This window comes from Phalacrocorax carbo, chromosome 9, assembly GCF_963921805.1.
Source record: "Phalacrocorax carbo chromosome 9, bPhaCar2.1, whole genome shotgun sequence".
Classification (NCBI taxonomy): Eukaryota; Metazoa; Chordata; class Aves; order Suliformes; family Phalacrocoracidae; genus Phalacrocorax; species Phalacrocorax carbo.
In genome coordinates, this window is record NC_087521.1 from 19,241,954 (window position 1) to 19,258,023 (window position 16,070).

The window sequence follows — 16,070 nt, forward strand, 5'->3', positions numbered from 1 at the left end:
AAGTTTATTTGACAGTGGGACTGCTGAAAGATATCCAGCTAAAAATAACAGTGAGACCACAATTTCTTCAAACAAACTGTGACCTCCTTTAGGCCTCTATTTGCAAGGCACTTGCTCCCGCAGCCACGCTTTGTTTTGTGACGCAGTCACGACAAGGAAGTCTCGAAAGCGCCTGGCAGCACGAGCAGTGTAACAGCAGCTCTGGCATCCCACAGTTTCCAAGCAGAGGAAGTTTCCCTTTCAGTTTTGGGACTCACTTGCAGGTGTTTCAGTAGAGCACCCTCCCTCTCCCTCGCTCAGGAGACAGCTCTGCCATTTGCCCAGCTACATCTGGGCATCGGCGAAAGCAGGCAGTCTTTCAAAGCACCTTCCTGAATCGCATGCTGTTTGGCACGTGCCAGCACACCTCTCCTCTCCCACACATGAAAACAGGCCAACGGGTTCTGGCCGCCCACCCCATTAGAAGAGGGCAGCCTGACTTTTGCCCGAGGTCTGTGGCTCCCCGAGCACCCTTTGCCGCACACAGGGAGCACGGGAGAGCAGCAGGCAGCAGCTGTGCAGGATGCAGGGCAGCTGCCCCAGGGCAGGCTCCCTAATGCCCAGCACCCAGCCACGGCGTCCCTACGGGCTCGACCCTGCAAGGGCAGCTCAGCTCGCGCCAGCGCTGCTGCATCACTTCCTTCAGCCTAACCTGGAAAAGCTATCCGTGCGCTCCTGCGGGCAACGTCTGCCGGCACACTGCACAGCGGTTCTGGCAAACCCAACCCATTAAGTCAAAAATCACTGCAAGCGTAAAAGTATTGGAGATGCTCCTGCTTTCAACTGCGTGTGTTTGCTGGATTTTTTTGCTTGCAGGGATTAGAAGGGATCAAAATCCCTCCATTTCTATTTCAGATGTGCATTACACTTTTACTTGATACGAGAGTCTCTGAATAAATCTGTATGGGTATTATTAGAATACTCTTTAAAAGACAATAGAAATGATATAGTGAGGCTCTGGAAACAAGCCTTGTTCAATCACACAAATAATTTTAATGCCATTATTCAAATTATTTTTCTGTCCCTCTGGAAAGCACAGTAGCTGTGGGATCGCTGGGAGCAGGGGAGAAGTAAAAGTGAAAAAATCCCTCCTAAACGTGGTACTACGGAAAATATTTTTCTTGAGCTCCACATGAAACACAAGATAGAGCAATCTGCACTGCAGCTGTACTGCTGGTGCCGCGTTGCTTCGGGAAATCCCAAACTCCTGTCACCTCCTGCTGCTGGCTGACCCCAAGACAGCCGCTCATTTCAGAACATGGGGAAAAGACCCCGGCGCCTGCAAGTCCCCAGCCCCCAGCAAGCCCCTGCAAGCCGCGGAGCACCAAGCCCGGAGCAGGGGCCCGATTTTCAAAGCAGCGTCGGAGGTCTGCCGCTGCCCCGCAGGATTACCCGTTACCACGGCAACGGCGCGCGGCAGTGCCCCAACGGCCGGCGCTTTCGCCCGGCAGCGCCGCGCGGCCCCGTGATGCAACGGCACCTGCCCGGGATACGCGTTGCCAGGGAGACGCCCGCGTTGCCGCGACGACCATCACGCTCATCGCGCGGGCGGCGGCGGCCTCTCCCGCGCCAGCCCCGGGTCCCCGCCCCCTCCCCCCTCCCCCCGGCGCCCCCCCGCCAGGCCTCACCACAAACGCTGAAACTGCTCCGGGAAAAAGAAAAGAAAAAAAAAGAAAAAAAGCCCGAAACACCCCGCCCAAACCCCGCGAGAGCCACCCCAGTCACCCGGTCCTGGCGATGCTGCTGGGCCCTCCTACGGCTGGCTAATGACGCCTTCCCGATTATGTGGGGCGCGAGACAGCGCTGGCTATGACCGGCATTTCTGACCCGGCTGTGACACGCTGCCACATTTGGAAAAAGCGAAGAAAACAACTTCTGTATTAGCAGCAAGGAGAAAGCAGCAGTGTCAAACACCGGTGGCCGCTTCCCCGCTTGGTGGCTGGCAGTTGTAGATTATCTTCCTTCGCTTCTGTTAGTCATAAGCAACAGCCAGATCAAAACCAAATGCAAAACAAATGAAAAAACCTGGCCCTGCGCCTATTTCACTGAAGCAGGGCAGAGGAATGGCTATAGCTCTCCCCACGCCCCTCCGGGACAGCCTGGAGGGCAGGCGCTGGGCGCAGGGAGGCCCTAACTACAACACTGGCTGTTTAAGTCACCTGGGGCTCGCGTGGGGACTGACGGCTGCACAGGCAGCACAGGCCCCACAGCACACACGGGGAAAAACCGAGCCCACCTCCTCTGAGCAAGGATACCGTGCTTTCACCTGCCACAAGGCGGAAAAGCGACCCTTTGGAGCTCTCCGTTTGCTTATACACGTTTTAATTTCAGGTGTTCTTTTGCCAAAAGGCTCTGTGGCTCACGCGGGAGCAGGACTGCGGGCTCCTCCCCGGGGACTCGCTGCCGCCACGCAGGGGCACAGGGATGGGGACGGGCAGGTAAGGCGTCCCACACCCACGCTGGGCAAGGCCAGGCTGCTGCCAGCGCTCCTGGGCTTTCTTTGCTAGCACATTTCCAAATGGCATTGCTTAATTACATTTAATGTCTTACCCAAGGTTCATATGCAACACTGGATGAAAACATTTAGAGTTGTAAAATGCATCTAGTTCTTACCTTTGATATGCCTGAGGAGATGTGGGAGGTGTATTGAACACATGCGAATATGGGTGATAGGGTGTCTTTTTCAAAGCCTGAATAAGATTTTGTCTATATTCTGGGTCTATACACCATAAGGACCCCTTTCCAATACTCTGCAAAGAAAAAAAAGAATTAAAAAAAAATCAAATATTTGATCTAATGGCATAGCCTTATTTATTTAGCAGTATTTGTCAGGAAAAGCAGTGGGTTTGGGTTTTTTGTCTGACAGAAGTGAACAATAGCTTGCTTGCCAGAGATGGGTGCTCCATTAATAACATATTGCGACCGTATGATTTAAATCACTCTTCCGGGGGGAGAAAAGTCAGAATGAATGTTTGTTTGCTCCCCCCACCCGTTACTAGTTAATATGATGTAATAATATCTGGCAATTTCCCCATCACCCTTTATTGGAAAAATAAGAAGCTACAGTTACTGTTAAATGGACACTTTGAAAAGAAGTAGGCTCTTTTTGAAAGTGATTTTCTTCTCCTTTTGCTGTTATACTAACAAGAAACAGGGCTAAAAAGGAGGGGTTTAAACACCCTAGCAACTGTTTTAAAAATAAAAGGACTTAATCCTTCAACCACATGACATCAGTGCCATTACACTACAAGAGGAAATTAATCATCTTTTCTCCCTTACGGGGAAAAAAAAAGTACCCAAAAAAACCAAACCAAAACAAAAAAAAAAAGCCCACAGTATAATCAGAGCTTAAACCATTTACGGGTGTTGTGAAATTGTGATCTGTTAAAACAACAGTTACTGTAATTACCCTTTCTGGACACATGGAGCAACTCAAGCAGTCAATCTGTAATGTGAAGACTACACTAAAATTCAGTATTTCTTCTGCAGTTTTACAAGCAGTGCAATTTCAGTTCTTGTCTCAATCCCATCAGAGGTCAGGGTGCAGATATTTTGAATTGTTCTGTGCGAGTTCTCAAACAAACAGAAAAACAACTTTCCCTTGGCTCCGCTATGAAAACATACAAAACGATAGCTCAGGAGCAGCCTTGGTCTGCTTGAGCATACGTAAAAACAAACACTAATTCTAATTACAGACTGAATTCCACTGGCAGTCTTTCAAGGTGTTATGATAAGATTTTCGGTAAATGTTGACTTTTCTGGAAGAGGTGGGGGAGGCCACACTACTGCCTCTAGCTGCTTTCCAACCCAGGACCATCTCTTTTCTCAACTCCAACTCTGTCAGGGGAGCAAGGCCCCCAGTTTCATGTGTCGAGGAATGAACAAACAAACAAACGAACAAACAAACACACACACACACACACAAAATATCACACCAGAAGTAGAATATTATTTTCTAAAGCCACAAGGGAGGCCAAAGCCAGGCACTTGTTTCCTTCTGAAAACTTGTCATCTTTGTGGAGCCCTACCAACTCCTAAGCATTCCTCTGCCTCACAGACAGCTTTAGGATACACAGTGCAAAAGCCAAAGCGCTTACAGACCTCCTTTCCGAGCTTATAGACAGCAAATCTGCACTAAGTTCTTCCCCCCAAAAATAGAAAACTTAAAAAGAAATATCTTCCCCAACATCACTGGCTGGCTGTGTGGGAGCATCTAGCAAGTTCACAGCACCTCATGAGACTTGGCTTGAAAGAAAAGGAGAGGGCCTGGCACAATCGCAAGAGCTGCGATCACTTTCGGAAACAAGCACATCTGCTGGAGGGGTTGAAGAGGAAACCATCTTCTGCACGCTGCTCTGGTGGAACCACAAACATGGGGTCAAGCCTCTTCAGGATGGCAGGGCTCAAGCCTGTCTCTCCCCTTGCTTCCCAAGGGCACCCTACCAGAAGGCCACTGAACAGTCTAAGGGGAGACGTTCTCCTGCTCTCGAGGAGAAGCAGGGCCTTTGCATGGCCAAAAGGCCCAAGATTCAAGGGGCAAGAGAGAGAGCTCAAGCAAGACTCTTGGGTTTTCGTCTCAGTAAAGCACTACAGCAGATGACCAAAAGATCCGCTGTTGGTGTCAGTGGCGGAAGCTGTGCACAACACGTCTCAAACCAGTTTGCAAAAAGGAGACTGCTATGTTTAGCCCTCTTTTAAACATGGAACAATGAGCCAGAGACTTGACACGATAAGCCTAGTAAGTGACTTTTTAGGCAAAGGACAGAGTCAAAAATAGAATCCAAACCTCCCAAATTCCACTTCCATGCTCCATCCAAAAGCCAGAGCAAGAACAACATAAAATTTCCTTTTAAGCAAGCAACGTTCAAAACTAGGAACGTTTTTCAGGAAAAAAACCTTTGCTGGATTCCTTACTCCTTACAGCATGGGATAAGCTTAAAAAAATAAAAAGCTACCATCTACCTTATTTGTACTTGCTGGAACATTACTGTTTTCAAACTTCTCTGTTTTTCCATTTACTTCCAAGACACACCTTTCACCTACCTGAAAGAGATTACCCCCAAAAACCTATCGGAGTTAGTTCAAGTTGAGGGCCTTACAAGATGAAGTCACTACTGAAGAGTAACTTCAAAACCTTTCATTACTGTTAAGCTAAATTTGTTTGGCATGCCCATATTCTTGCAAGAGCCAAAAATAATCTCACTGAAAAACAGAAACTCTCTCACACAAAAAGTATTGAGAAGAATTGTACTGCTTGTTAGAAGTAACACTAGGAAGGCAGATTTACTATATTTTTACCGCAACTGAGCTGACTTATAATTTAGCAGAGAAACCAAATGCAATTTAAGGCAAAGCTCTCCAACCATGCAGAGCTCCTTTTTTAAGGTAGTTATTTTTGTTTTTCCACAATCACACAAGAGAGCAGAAATAAAAAGGAAACTGAAGTGTCATCCTAGTTAAGAATCCTTCTTGACTGTCAGAGGTGAGAAGGGCTTCGTTAACTGTCTGTTTAGATGTGTCATTAGTCTTCCCATATACAGAGCAATCACGGGAAAGGAAATCATTGGAACTCAGACCCATTGGTTAGTGATTAATTTCCATCTTATGACACTTGGCGTGCTGCTTCACTACCTCCTCCAAGCCAAAAGTCAATAGTGGCTCCAATCAAAAACCAGCAAGGAAAGGGGGGGGGGGGGGAGAATCCCTGGATTACATTTGTCTCCCAGGCAACAAGTGACTGAGGAGTGGATAACAGCCCCCTGATCATGTCAGCACCACAGTGCTTTCAAACCTCCCGACACGCTGCCGGCTCCTCCCAGGGCCAGGCGCAGCCACCTCCCTCGTCACTCCTGCCTGTCACAGTTACTGCTTCTGCATCCCTGCTTAAGGTTATTTAAAAAAGGGGGAGTGTTACTACGAGTCCCCTTCACCTTGTTTAAGAGTAGACTATAGTTACTATAGTTGCAGTTAAGCTATTTCAGAGGCACTAATGGGGAGAGAAAGCAACATGTAGAAGATACCCCATAAAACTTTATGACTGAATACTTTTCCTTTTAAAAAATCCTGATTATCTTTACTATTAAGAAATTGTTATGCCTTTTTTCTGTCACTTAATACATATGTAGATTGTATTGGGATGTTGTATACTAAATCCCAACTCATTAATTCATTTGCTCTTTCTCATATCTCAAATACACAAATGCGATTCCCCCCCAACAATTAAAACCAGCGTGTTGTCGTGAAAAGGTCCATGATACACTCAGGATCCAGTTGTTTCTCCTCCCAGTTGACTCCATATAAAAGTTTTTAAGTCCTACTTTACACAACCTATTAGGATCCAAACAAAAATGTTTGGTCACCTTTTAGTAGAACTGAAAGAAGTTTGAAATTTAAAAATAAAATAAATAAAATGCTGCTTCTCAGCTCCTTCAGTGGTCACAACAGCATTATCCACTGTTAAAACTCCTCATTACAAAAATTTTGCTTCCATATACCTTGCAGCTAACTGCCTGACCTTACATATCACCTATCATTTGCTCAAAAGCTCAGTAAAAAAAACTGTGCATTGAGCTCTTTCCAAGGCTGGGAAAAAATACATACCCTGTCTATATAAAAATTCTGGCAAATGTTTATTTGAGGAATTTTGTTCCCTGTTTTTTTTTAGCACAGACTTGAAATGTGTTAGGAACGCTACTTTTTCCAGGGTTGTTCTTTTCATTGCCATACAAACAGTCTGCCCAAAATAAAGCTTTGGGAAGAAAGCAGATACAGGAACCGCAAAACATGCGGGCTCAGAGGGACGCTGGCGATTTCAAGTTGTACCTTCTGAAGCTCCAGTTATAAATTTGCTTTGAATGTGCATGAGAGTGCGCTGCAACCAGGGAGGAGCAGCTCCTGGCACCCACACCTCTCACAGCAGTACCCCACCGAGAGGATCCCTAAGGGAACATTCCCCAAAAGGGACGTACTGGATGGAAGGGTCTGAGCTGCTGCCTCTGCTTCCTTGGTCCTCACTGCTCTCTTGCATGTGCCCAGCCCTTCTTCCACAAGCCCATTTCAGTCAATCTCCTCAAAGAAAACTACTTTGCTGGCACACTTTTATGTCATTTAAACTCATTAAGCTGGCTCATATAAAGGGTCTTATGAGCACCCAGGACTGCTGCAAGCAGCACGGATACAGGGACCCAGGGAGGGGAACGGGAAGCCCTCCCCTTCTGCAGCAGGAGCTGTGGTAACACCAAGATGCACCTCTTGAAACAGCACACAGAGAAAGGAAAACCAGGAGTCTGGCTGGACACAAAACAGCTCGGAAGAGGAATGGGAAAAACGGCATGACAGAGAGCAAGCATAGATGGGAGAGCTGGGGTGAGCTGGCAGCTAGGCTGGTAGACACAGCCCTGATGGAAAGACCAGGAAACCTGCGCAGCCAAAACTAGAGACACCAAGATGCTGGGCACTGACAGATGCATTGGGACTGGGAAAGCTGGATAGGCTGGGAGGAGAAGAACTGAAGCAAGAGACCCACAAGCACCTGAGTGACCGCACAGCTCTGCACAGGCGCCCAGGCTATGCCAGCAAGCTGAGAATTATTAAATTGAACTCTTTGAGTTAAGGACCTTGCTACTTTAAATGAGTGAACAGAACTGAAACCAAGCCAACAACTCCCCACTGAGTAGATCTGTCCTTTTTCTTCTCCACTACCAAACCAGGAAGGAACGAGTGCCCATTGCTAGACTCTCCTGAACTCAAACTGTCGGCAATATGAATTAGGCATATGGCAACTAGTCAGGACGAAGTGGTGTAGATGTACACAGTCTTTGAGAATTATGCGATGCTGGTTACAAGGGTGCTTCAGGAACTGTAAGAACAAGCAGAAAAAGCAGAAATTTCCCATTACTCCAAAAAAAGGGCATTTCCAACTAGCATCTGCAGTCTCACGCTGTCAGTTGTTGAAATCGCACCACTGTGACTTATCAGTCCCTGCCTAGCTCAGTGTAAGTTGTTGCAGTCGTTAACACAGGACCTGCGAATAACACTAATGACACTTTCTGCAGTGATGAGGAACCTTTTGGTGTCAGTATTCACTGTTACTGATCTAATGGTTTGCTCTCAGCAAAGATGAAACCTACTATTGTTACAGCAAATGACCTCTTTGCAAGTAACAGTGGAGAGATTACTGGGTATCAAAGGTTCTTACACTAAAGAAATATTTATCCTGAGCGCCTTGCACCCAGTTACCCTACAACAGCAGCCTTGAGGAAAACCCTTCACACAGATCTGCCAACAAGTTTATCCACAGGAATGCTGTACAGCTTCTATAGGTGTCCAAGAATGCCATGTGAGCACAGCACAGAAGCGTTTCTCTAGGATCAAGCTTTAGTGAACCAGTTTTTGAAATGCAAATTTCAAAAAAGGAATTGGATGATAGCAATATCCATGAGGTCACTGCAGAATTTACAACAACTGCTTAAGTAACAACAGCCAGGACCAGAATCTGAAAAAAAAATACTGCTGTAGACCAGAATAGATTTGTGTGCATAAGGTATGAGAGAGAACAAACCCTGAAGAGCCCCCCACAAGTAGAGCCACAGGCACAGGTCCTATGGCCTTGTCTCCCTGCCCCAAGTAGAGCAAAGAAACAGTTGGTAACAACTCACAGCAATGGCTGCAAGAGCCGCACAGGAGTGACTGCGTGGACAGTTCATGTTTTACGCAAGTGAAGGCATTAATGGGCTTTTAAGAATTTTTTTTTTACCTTGGCACCCCCCTCATGAGTACAGAGAAGTCAGAAATTACTTCTACAGAATGACCTAGACACCCAGCAAGTCCAAGCTGCTGCCAATGGCTACCAAGCCAAGGCATGTCCCCAGAGTCCAGGCTCCTGACCCCACAAGGGGCACTTCAGCCCCAGGTCTGGAATGATTCTCTGTCATTATGTGAGTCACAGTGACCCACTGCCACACAACACCATGGGCACAGCTGGTCCACTGCTCCTCCAGCACACCAGCACCTGTATGTACAGGTAAACTGGCACAATACTATTCCCTACAACCTACAGTGGATCTGCTACATCACATTAGCTTCCCACTGCTCTCATCATGAGTCCTCCAACAGGCTCAGGAGGTGTTGCATTATCACCTGACTCCAAGAGTCACATTTAGCCTGTTAAATATCTCCTTGTTGAGTTTATATGCAAACCACCCTATAAAGCTATTAGGCTGCCACGTGGAAATACTGCAAGCAACTGAAGAAAACAGTGTCATTAACTGCCCTTAAACAATGCCTGGCTCCTATATAAAGTTGTTTCATGCTAGTGCCTAGCAACCCCAGACGTTCACCAATGCCTCCCCAGGCTAGGTGGAGTCTGGGCACTGAAGAAGAGAGGCTGTGACACTGCTACGGAGGAACAAAGTGCAAGATCAAACAGACACAGGGATGCTGGGCTGGGAAGGCAGGAGAGCCCAGAAGGGACGCCGGTCAGCATGACTGGCTGTCACACAGCATATTTGAGGGAGATTAGGTAGCAAGTAGCATTAGTAATGCCATTTCAGCCTACAGAATTCCTGTGTATACAGGGAAAGGGCAATTATCCCCACTCTATTGAAAAGAAAATCGAGGAGACACAGAAACAAAAGGATAGGAAAAAAAGTTAAGTGCTCAAGGTCACCTATAAAGTCAATGGCAAAAGGAAAAAGAAAAAAAATCCCAGAGACTCCAGACCAGTAACCCATTTAGCGGGATGTCCTAATTTAGTGTCAGAGGGGCACTCATTTAAATACCCACTGGTTATCTGATACTTTTCCTGTTATCTAGATTATAAAACTGGGGAAAAAATACAAATTGGCTTTTCTTACAAATATATGGTTACGTCATATATGAAAACCTAGTGACAATTTTGAAACACAACCCTTCACCCCACAGGTATTCAAAAATTGTTCAACACTTATATCTGTGCTAAAGGTCTGCAGGTCATTTTTTGCCTACTATTGTATTAATGATGAAATAAGCCAGTGAGCCAATTTCCAGGAGAAGGGGTTAACAGCTAGTAGAGATGGGTGGGAGGGAGTAGGTTGCACTAAATCCATTAGCAGTGACAAATAAAAATAGAAATAAGGAAGACCTGACAAATGCTAATGGATTTGCAATGTTTCCCCCCTATAACTGTTTATTTAATATAGGGTTTTCCCTTGCTTAGTGTTTAATACTGGTGCACACAATGAATTGACAGGGAAAAACAGGCACTTTGATAAAGTTATTTGAGAGCCTGGATCTGTGGTTTCCAAGTGTCCCTGGGCTCTTTAGGGTAACAAAGCTGTGCTCCATCCTGAGTCCTGTTCTACAGCCTCAGCACCATCACCTGCAGCAGGCACATGCTGAAGAAAAACCATCCTCCTGCAACAGAGACCTTCAGTATTACTGCACATCTGTCAACACACAAATTATTTCTGCCATTTACATACACATACTCTACCCTGCTTGTGTCCCATTTCTCCACTAAGTTCACAGATACTTATTTCTTACTGTCATTTCTCTTTCGCTCTCCTCCTTCTCATAGCTGAATAAAACCCCAGAAAGCAAAACAAAACACACACCCCATGCTACAAGCATCCTCCGACATAAGGCAATTTCCTGACTGCATTTGAAGCCTTCACCTCGCTCACTCAGCGCAAACCAGCACAAACTCGTCAGGGCAGGGCCTGGCTTCAGGAGCTTCAACAGGCCAAACGTCACAAGCCCAAACCTCATGGACTCCAACAAACCTGGGACTTCATCATGACTCGGTACCTTTGCAAGCAGCCTGCACCAGTCCTCCTTCCTCCCAAACACCAGAACCTGTCACAAGACTCTGGAGAAACACCTCCTATATTGGTCAGTAAGATCAATGTCTCTGCAATGAAGGCAAACCAGGGCAGGACCAGTTTAGCTCCAGGAGCAAACCGGCCTCCTGCAGGGAGGTCAAAACCCAGTTGCTCCAGCAAGCACACTCCCTCTTAAGACACCGGGCACCCTGGTGACACTAAAACAGCAGCGCCTGCAGGAGAGGGCTTTGCTCACCTGGTAGGATGTCGCATCTTATTTTTATTGTAATACAAAACAAGCAAGAAATCCCACCTGAGAGCCACACCACCAAGACCTATGCATGGCCAGACAGGGAGCAGCAAGCCCCTGCAGGGCCCAGCTGCAGAGGAAGAGCATCATCAGCTTTGGCCCTAACCTCTCCCTGCATCTTCTGAAGAGCTGGCCACAGAACCACACCTCAACTGCATCAAAGCCTTCTTGCACAGGGAGACTCTGACCTCAAGGCTGCAAGGGAATTAATTACATACCCGGGCAAAGATGGGGAACACGCTGCTAAGCTGCCTGCCTGCCTCCACCCACTGCCACATCACAGGTCACTAAAAAGCACCCTCTCCTGATCCTAGCTGTAGCTTTGGTCTCCTCTGGCAGCTGCCCTGCAGCCCACCTGTACACAAGAGCATAAAGGCTCTTCCTGCTGCAGCCAGCAAGATGCCCCAGCCCACTGGTGGCAGGGGACAGCCAGGACTACATCATTACTGCACGTGCAAACAGGAGACACCGTGGCATGCAGGTTAAGCACAGCGTGTCCTCCCACCCTGGCCATACAGGCAGCAAGCCCAGTCCCCTTGCCCGCCCCGCAGGCTTACAGCACCAGCCTGCGCCCAGCCCAAGCGGATGAGCATCCAACCAGCAAAGGGACGAGGAGGGAAGCAGGTGAGACACTGTCCTCCACAGAAGGATGCAGTGCCAGGGGGAAGAAAAAAAGCTACATTGCCAGGTTTCGTCCAAGTCATCCTCAAGGTGGAGTAAATTACAAGGAACAATACTGGAACTTCTCATTGTGGGAGCAATTAATTCAGATGTGCTTATGTTTCCTCCTGTTCTTACTTTAAGTTTGCTGTAGAAGCACAGGCTTATGAAAACAGTAAGAAGAGATGAAGTTGCTTAGCCTTCAGAGTTTTATTTGCAATCAGATTCATTAAAACTGTAAGAAGGCTCCCCCTATTTTTTTTCCTCTACACAGTACCTCAAAAATAGATTTGACAATTATAATTTATTTTTTGCTGCCTTGGGTTTTTTAGGTGCCTGGAATTTTACAAGCATGGCTACATGGGTTGCAACTGGTAAAATGCTAAAAGCAGCAGATGCAACAAAGCCTGGCATGAGGAACTTCTCCAGCATGAGCCACTCAAATCAGGTGTATTTTAGAGTGAATAATTAATAGTGCATTTCAGCTTCCCTGAACAACCTCCACCAGTAAAACAGATTTGAAAGTTTGCACATAATTTATTAAACACTGCAAAGTGGTTACATTGGAGAAATAAGATGTAGACTCACTGGTACGTGTGGATTTAAAGCAAAAAAAATATTTAAATCTAGATTTTTTTCCAAGGAAGCTAGCAAGTCCCTGAAAAAAACCTACAGCATGGCAAGAATAGGATTCACAGGTTTATTCACGTTATTTCCCAGGCAGACTAGTTCTGCTTTAGCAGAGTGTTAATCAAAGTCTAAATACTTTAGGATCCTGACGACTCAATATAGATACTTCCTCTGTTTAATATCCACCTCATTCTTCCAGATGCAATTCCAAATCCCACAGTGATTTTACGATTTCATATATAGTTCATATTTTCAATTTCAAAAAGCAAAGGAAAAGCAGGTTTCCTCAAATTCACAGAAGAGAATCAAAAGGCACGTGACAGAGGCAGCAGCAGAGAGCCAGCCTGCAAACTCACTGAAACAAACCCAAAAGAAATAGAAATGGAACTCTTCTGGGCATGCTTTTGGCTCAGCTGGTAGCAAACAGAATGTCAGCATCAGTCGCTGGGTGCAGAGAAGAGGTTATTCAGAATAGCAAGTTCAGGCACAGACTGGGTCTTTTACCAGGTAAGGAAAGAGTGGGAGGAAGGGGTTGGGGGGCAGCTTTCAACCCACACACCGCAGCCCTGCCTACTTGGGTTTTCCCTGGTCTCTTTTTAACTGAATTATCTCACAAGCAGTCGTTTTCAAGTGCAGTGGTCACAGGCAGCCCCCATGAAATAGGGCTGCACGGGGAAGCCTGCACATGCTTCATGTGTGCTGGGCGGAGGAGGAGAAATGACAGGCTCCTCTGGAAAATGAGACCATGGACAACCTCAGCAGCACCAGCAGCCCTGACTGGGGCACTTGTCGAAAGACAAGCCATCCACAGAAAGGAAGGATTAGTGCTTGGTTTGAACATGAGAACAAGAAGAAGAACAAGAGTTTGGAGCAGGGGAGGGGAAAAGAGAAGACAACACTGTTTGATGGAGTCTAGAAACCTCTGGAAGTTAGAAAAGCTGTATCAACTTCTCCATTGGGCACCATCATCTTCACCCTCCCACTCCTCGTGTTTACTTGCGAGCTATTACTCATTCTGATCATCAAATACAAAAAGGCTGCTGATCAGTATTGCACAAAGGTGATTAGTGCTCAGTGATTAAACATCAGTGTATGAATTTATCTGATTTAACATGCCTGAAGTAGAAGGAAACAGGAAGAAACAATTTCTGATCAGTCTCCAGTAATGAAAATTGACAACTTGCCCAACATCAGATGTTGAAGTTGTGAAGAGTTCAGAACAAGGAGGAGATGATGTATGATATTCTCAGAAGGATGGAAAATTGTTTTCCTCCAAATTATTCATGATCAAATATGCTTTTGAACAGATCTACCATCTAAAAAGAAAAGAAAAACTCATTTAAGGATGCCAAAGCAAGGTTATTTTGATGACACAGGTGTCATGCAAACAGGCCTGCTGTGACCTGAGTCACTGCTCCAGGTCTCCTGTGATCTTTTTCTCTATCGGTTTCACACAGGAAGCCTTCATACTTGACACACCAAAAATAGCAGATGGTTTACATATGAAACTCTTGCGTCAAAAAAGGTTACAACTTTTTTCTTTTCCAAAATGCAAATGCATTTTCAGCATGGTGCAATGATGATTTAAAGCACTTGCCCCTGCCACACGTTCCTCAAACAGAAGTTTATGAACGGTTCTATTTCTAGATGATGCAAGTAAGAAAAGAGAGAACTAAGAGGGGAAAAAACACAAAAATAGTAATCGGAAATTAGTACCTGAATGTGAAAAGCAACCACATATAAAGTACAAACTCCCTTACAGAGGAAAATGCATAGCTAGAAAATGAGGTCCATTATAATTGACTCCATTCATCCTATTGATGATGAAAAATTTTGACAGCAGCAATCTTACCTTTCAGAGCTGCATAATGTACAAAATCCTGCTGAAAAACAGTAACCAGCCCTTTGACCATGCTGGTGGTGTGAAAATCCATTCTTGCCCCACAAAAGCAAGCCAGATATACCAGCTCCAAAGCACCAGCCATGGAAAAGGGCTGGTATCCTCCAAAGGGTCCTCCTCCTCCTCATAGTCACACTCAGTGACCACAAATGCTGACATCTGCACTGTACAGAAGAGGATTTCTGTAATTGCTGTGTTTTCCTTGCAAAAGACTCTCCAGGGCAATACTAAACACACCACCACCAAGAGAGTTTGAAAGAAACTTGACAGATTACAGCTTTATCATAACCTCCAGAATCTGGCTTTAATATTGCCAATTCATAGCATTTTTAGCATGTTGGGATTCTAGGTGTTTCTATTAGAATGTCCTGAGATAATGCAAAATCTTGGGGGGTGCGGGGTGTGTGGGGAAACAAAACCAAAATGTTTCCAGATGTCTTCACTTTTGTAAAAGAGCCTGTAAAGGACCTTAAAGGCTCTAAAATAAGGTCCACATCCCCTCCCCCATTATTTTAAATGACATCATGATTTTAAGCCAATTTCATAACTTCTAAGGCTCAAATCTCTATATAAATAGGCCCCCACATCATCCTTATCATACCCATCTGCGCTATTACACACACACCCCTAGATGCTAACATTACTTAGCCTAACTTAAAAGCCACGCAACACAAACACAGAGCATTTATTTGTGCAATTACAGAATTCCCTTTCCAAACAAAAGCATGCCTCTGTACACAGTGCGAGAAGGCTGAGGCTACACATGGCGTGGATTGAAAAGCCATTTAAACCAGCTCTGGAACTGTTTTATTGTTTAGCCTGATGCCAAACAACAGGAATCGACAGATAGTCAAAACAGGAGAAAACGAAGAGTTTACTGATGAAGCAAATTCCTTCCCTTTTAATGTATGTCTAAATTAAAAATTTAGAGTGCAAATCCAACAACAAATCTGTGAACCCCGTTTTATAAATTGTGAGGGAAATAGATCGAAGTTGATGTGGTGCACAAGTGGATAATTCTACCATAATTAAGACACGGACTCTTGTCCTGTCAGCTCAAGCCTAGCCAAATGCATTTTTGGCATACTAGGTGCTGGGGGGTGAGTGGGACTCAAGTGCTGGTGAAGGAGCAGATGGTAATTAGCAAAAGTGGTTAGATCATAAGCATGTTTACTTTGAAACGAAAATAATGCAAGTATTTTAGCGGGGGGGGGAGGACATTTTCCTATTTTTTCCTATTCAGCAGAAAAAACAGGATGAGAAAGCAAGAACCTTCCCACAGTTTCAATACTACAAATTAAATTAAAATAAAAGGTTTCTGTATGAAAATTTTATATTTCTTCTCAAACAACAACAGAAAAGCTTGTCTCTTATTGGAAAGGGTCATAATTACATTTCTGCTTTTCCAAATTCAAAATTACTCAGCTCTAAAAATCAACAGCAAATGACACATTAAAGTGGACTTGCTAAGCTAAGAACAGGTAACTTTATTCCTCCAAACAAAAGCAGCACTGCCCAAAAGGCACTGATGTCTTACAGGTGTTTTAGCAAAACCTGAAAGAACAAAAAATTAGTCAAAGTGGAGGTGTTTTACTAAATTTTAAGTGCTGGTTTGTTTTAGGAAAAACAAGAGAGACTGTTCAGGTTAGTTAGACTCAAAATTAAGAGTGATCTGTTTAGACTCATTGATAACCATTGGTGGCAACAGAATCCAAACACTTTTTGGTCCCAT

General features: G+C 45.3%; 1 protein-coding gene across 5 annotated transcripts in view; it reads right to left on the bottom strand.

The window, feature by feature from the left end:
• FOXN3 (forkhead box N3) overlaps positions 1-16,070 on the bottom strand; it is a 219,186-nt gene that overhangs the window by 109,092 nt on the left and 94,024 nt on the right. For all 5 annotated transcript variants that reach the window (XM_064460546.1, XM_064460550.1, XM_064460549.1 and 2 more), the window contains exon 3: positions 2,653-2,789. In XM_064460546.1, coding sequence (XP_064316616.1) covers positions 2,653-2,789 — 137 coding nt within the window. The remainder of the gene's footprint in view (positions 1-2,652; positions 2,790-16,070) is intronic.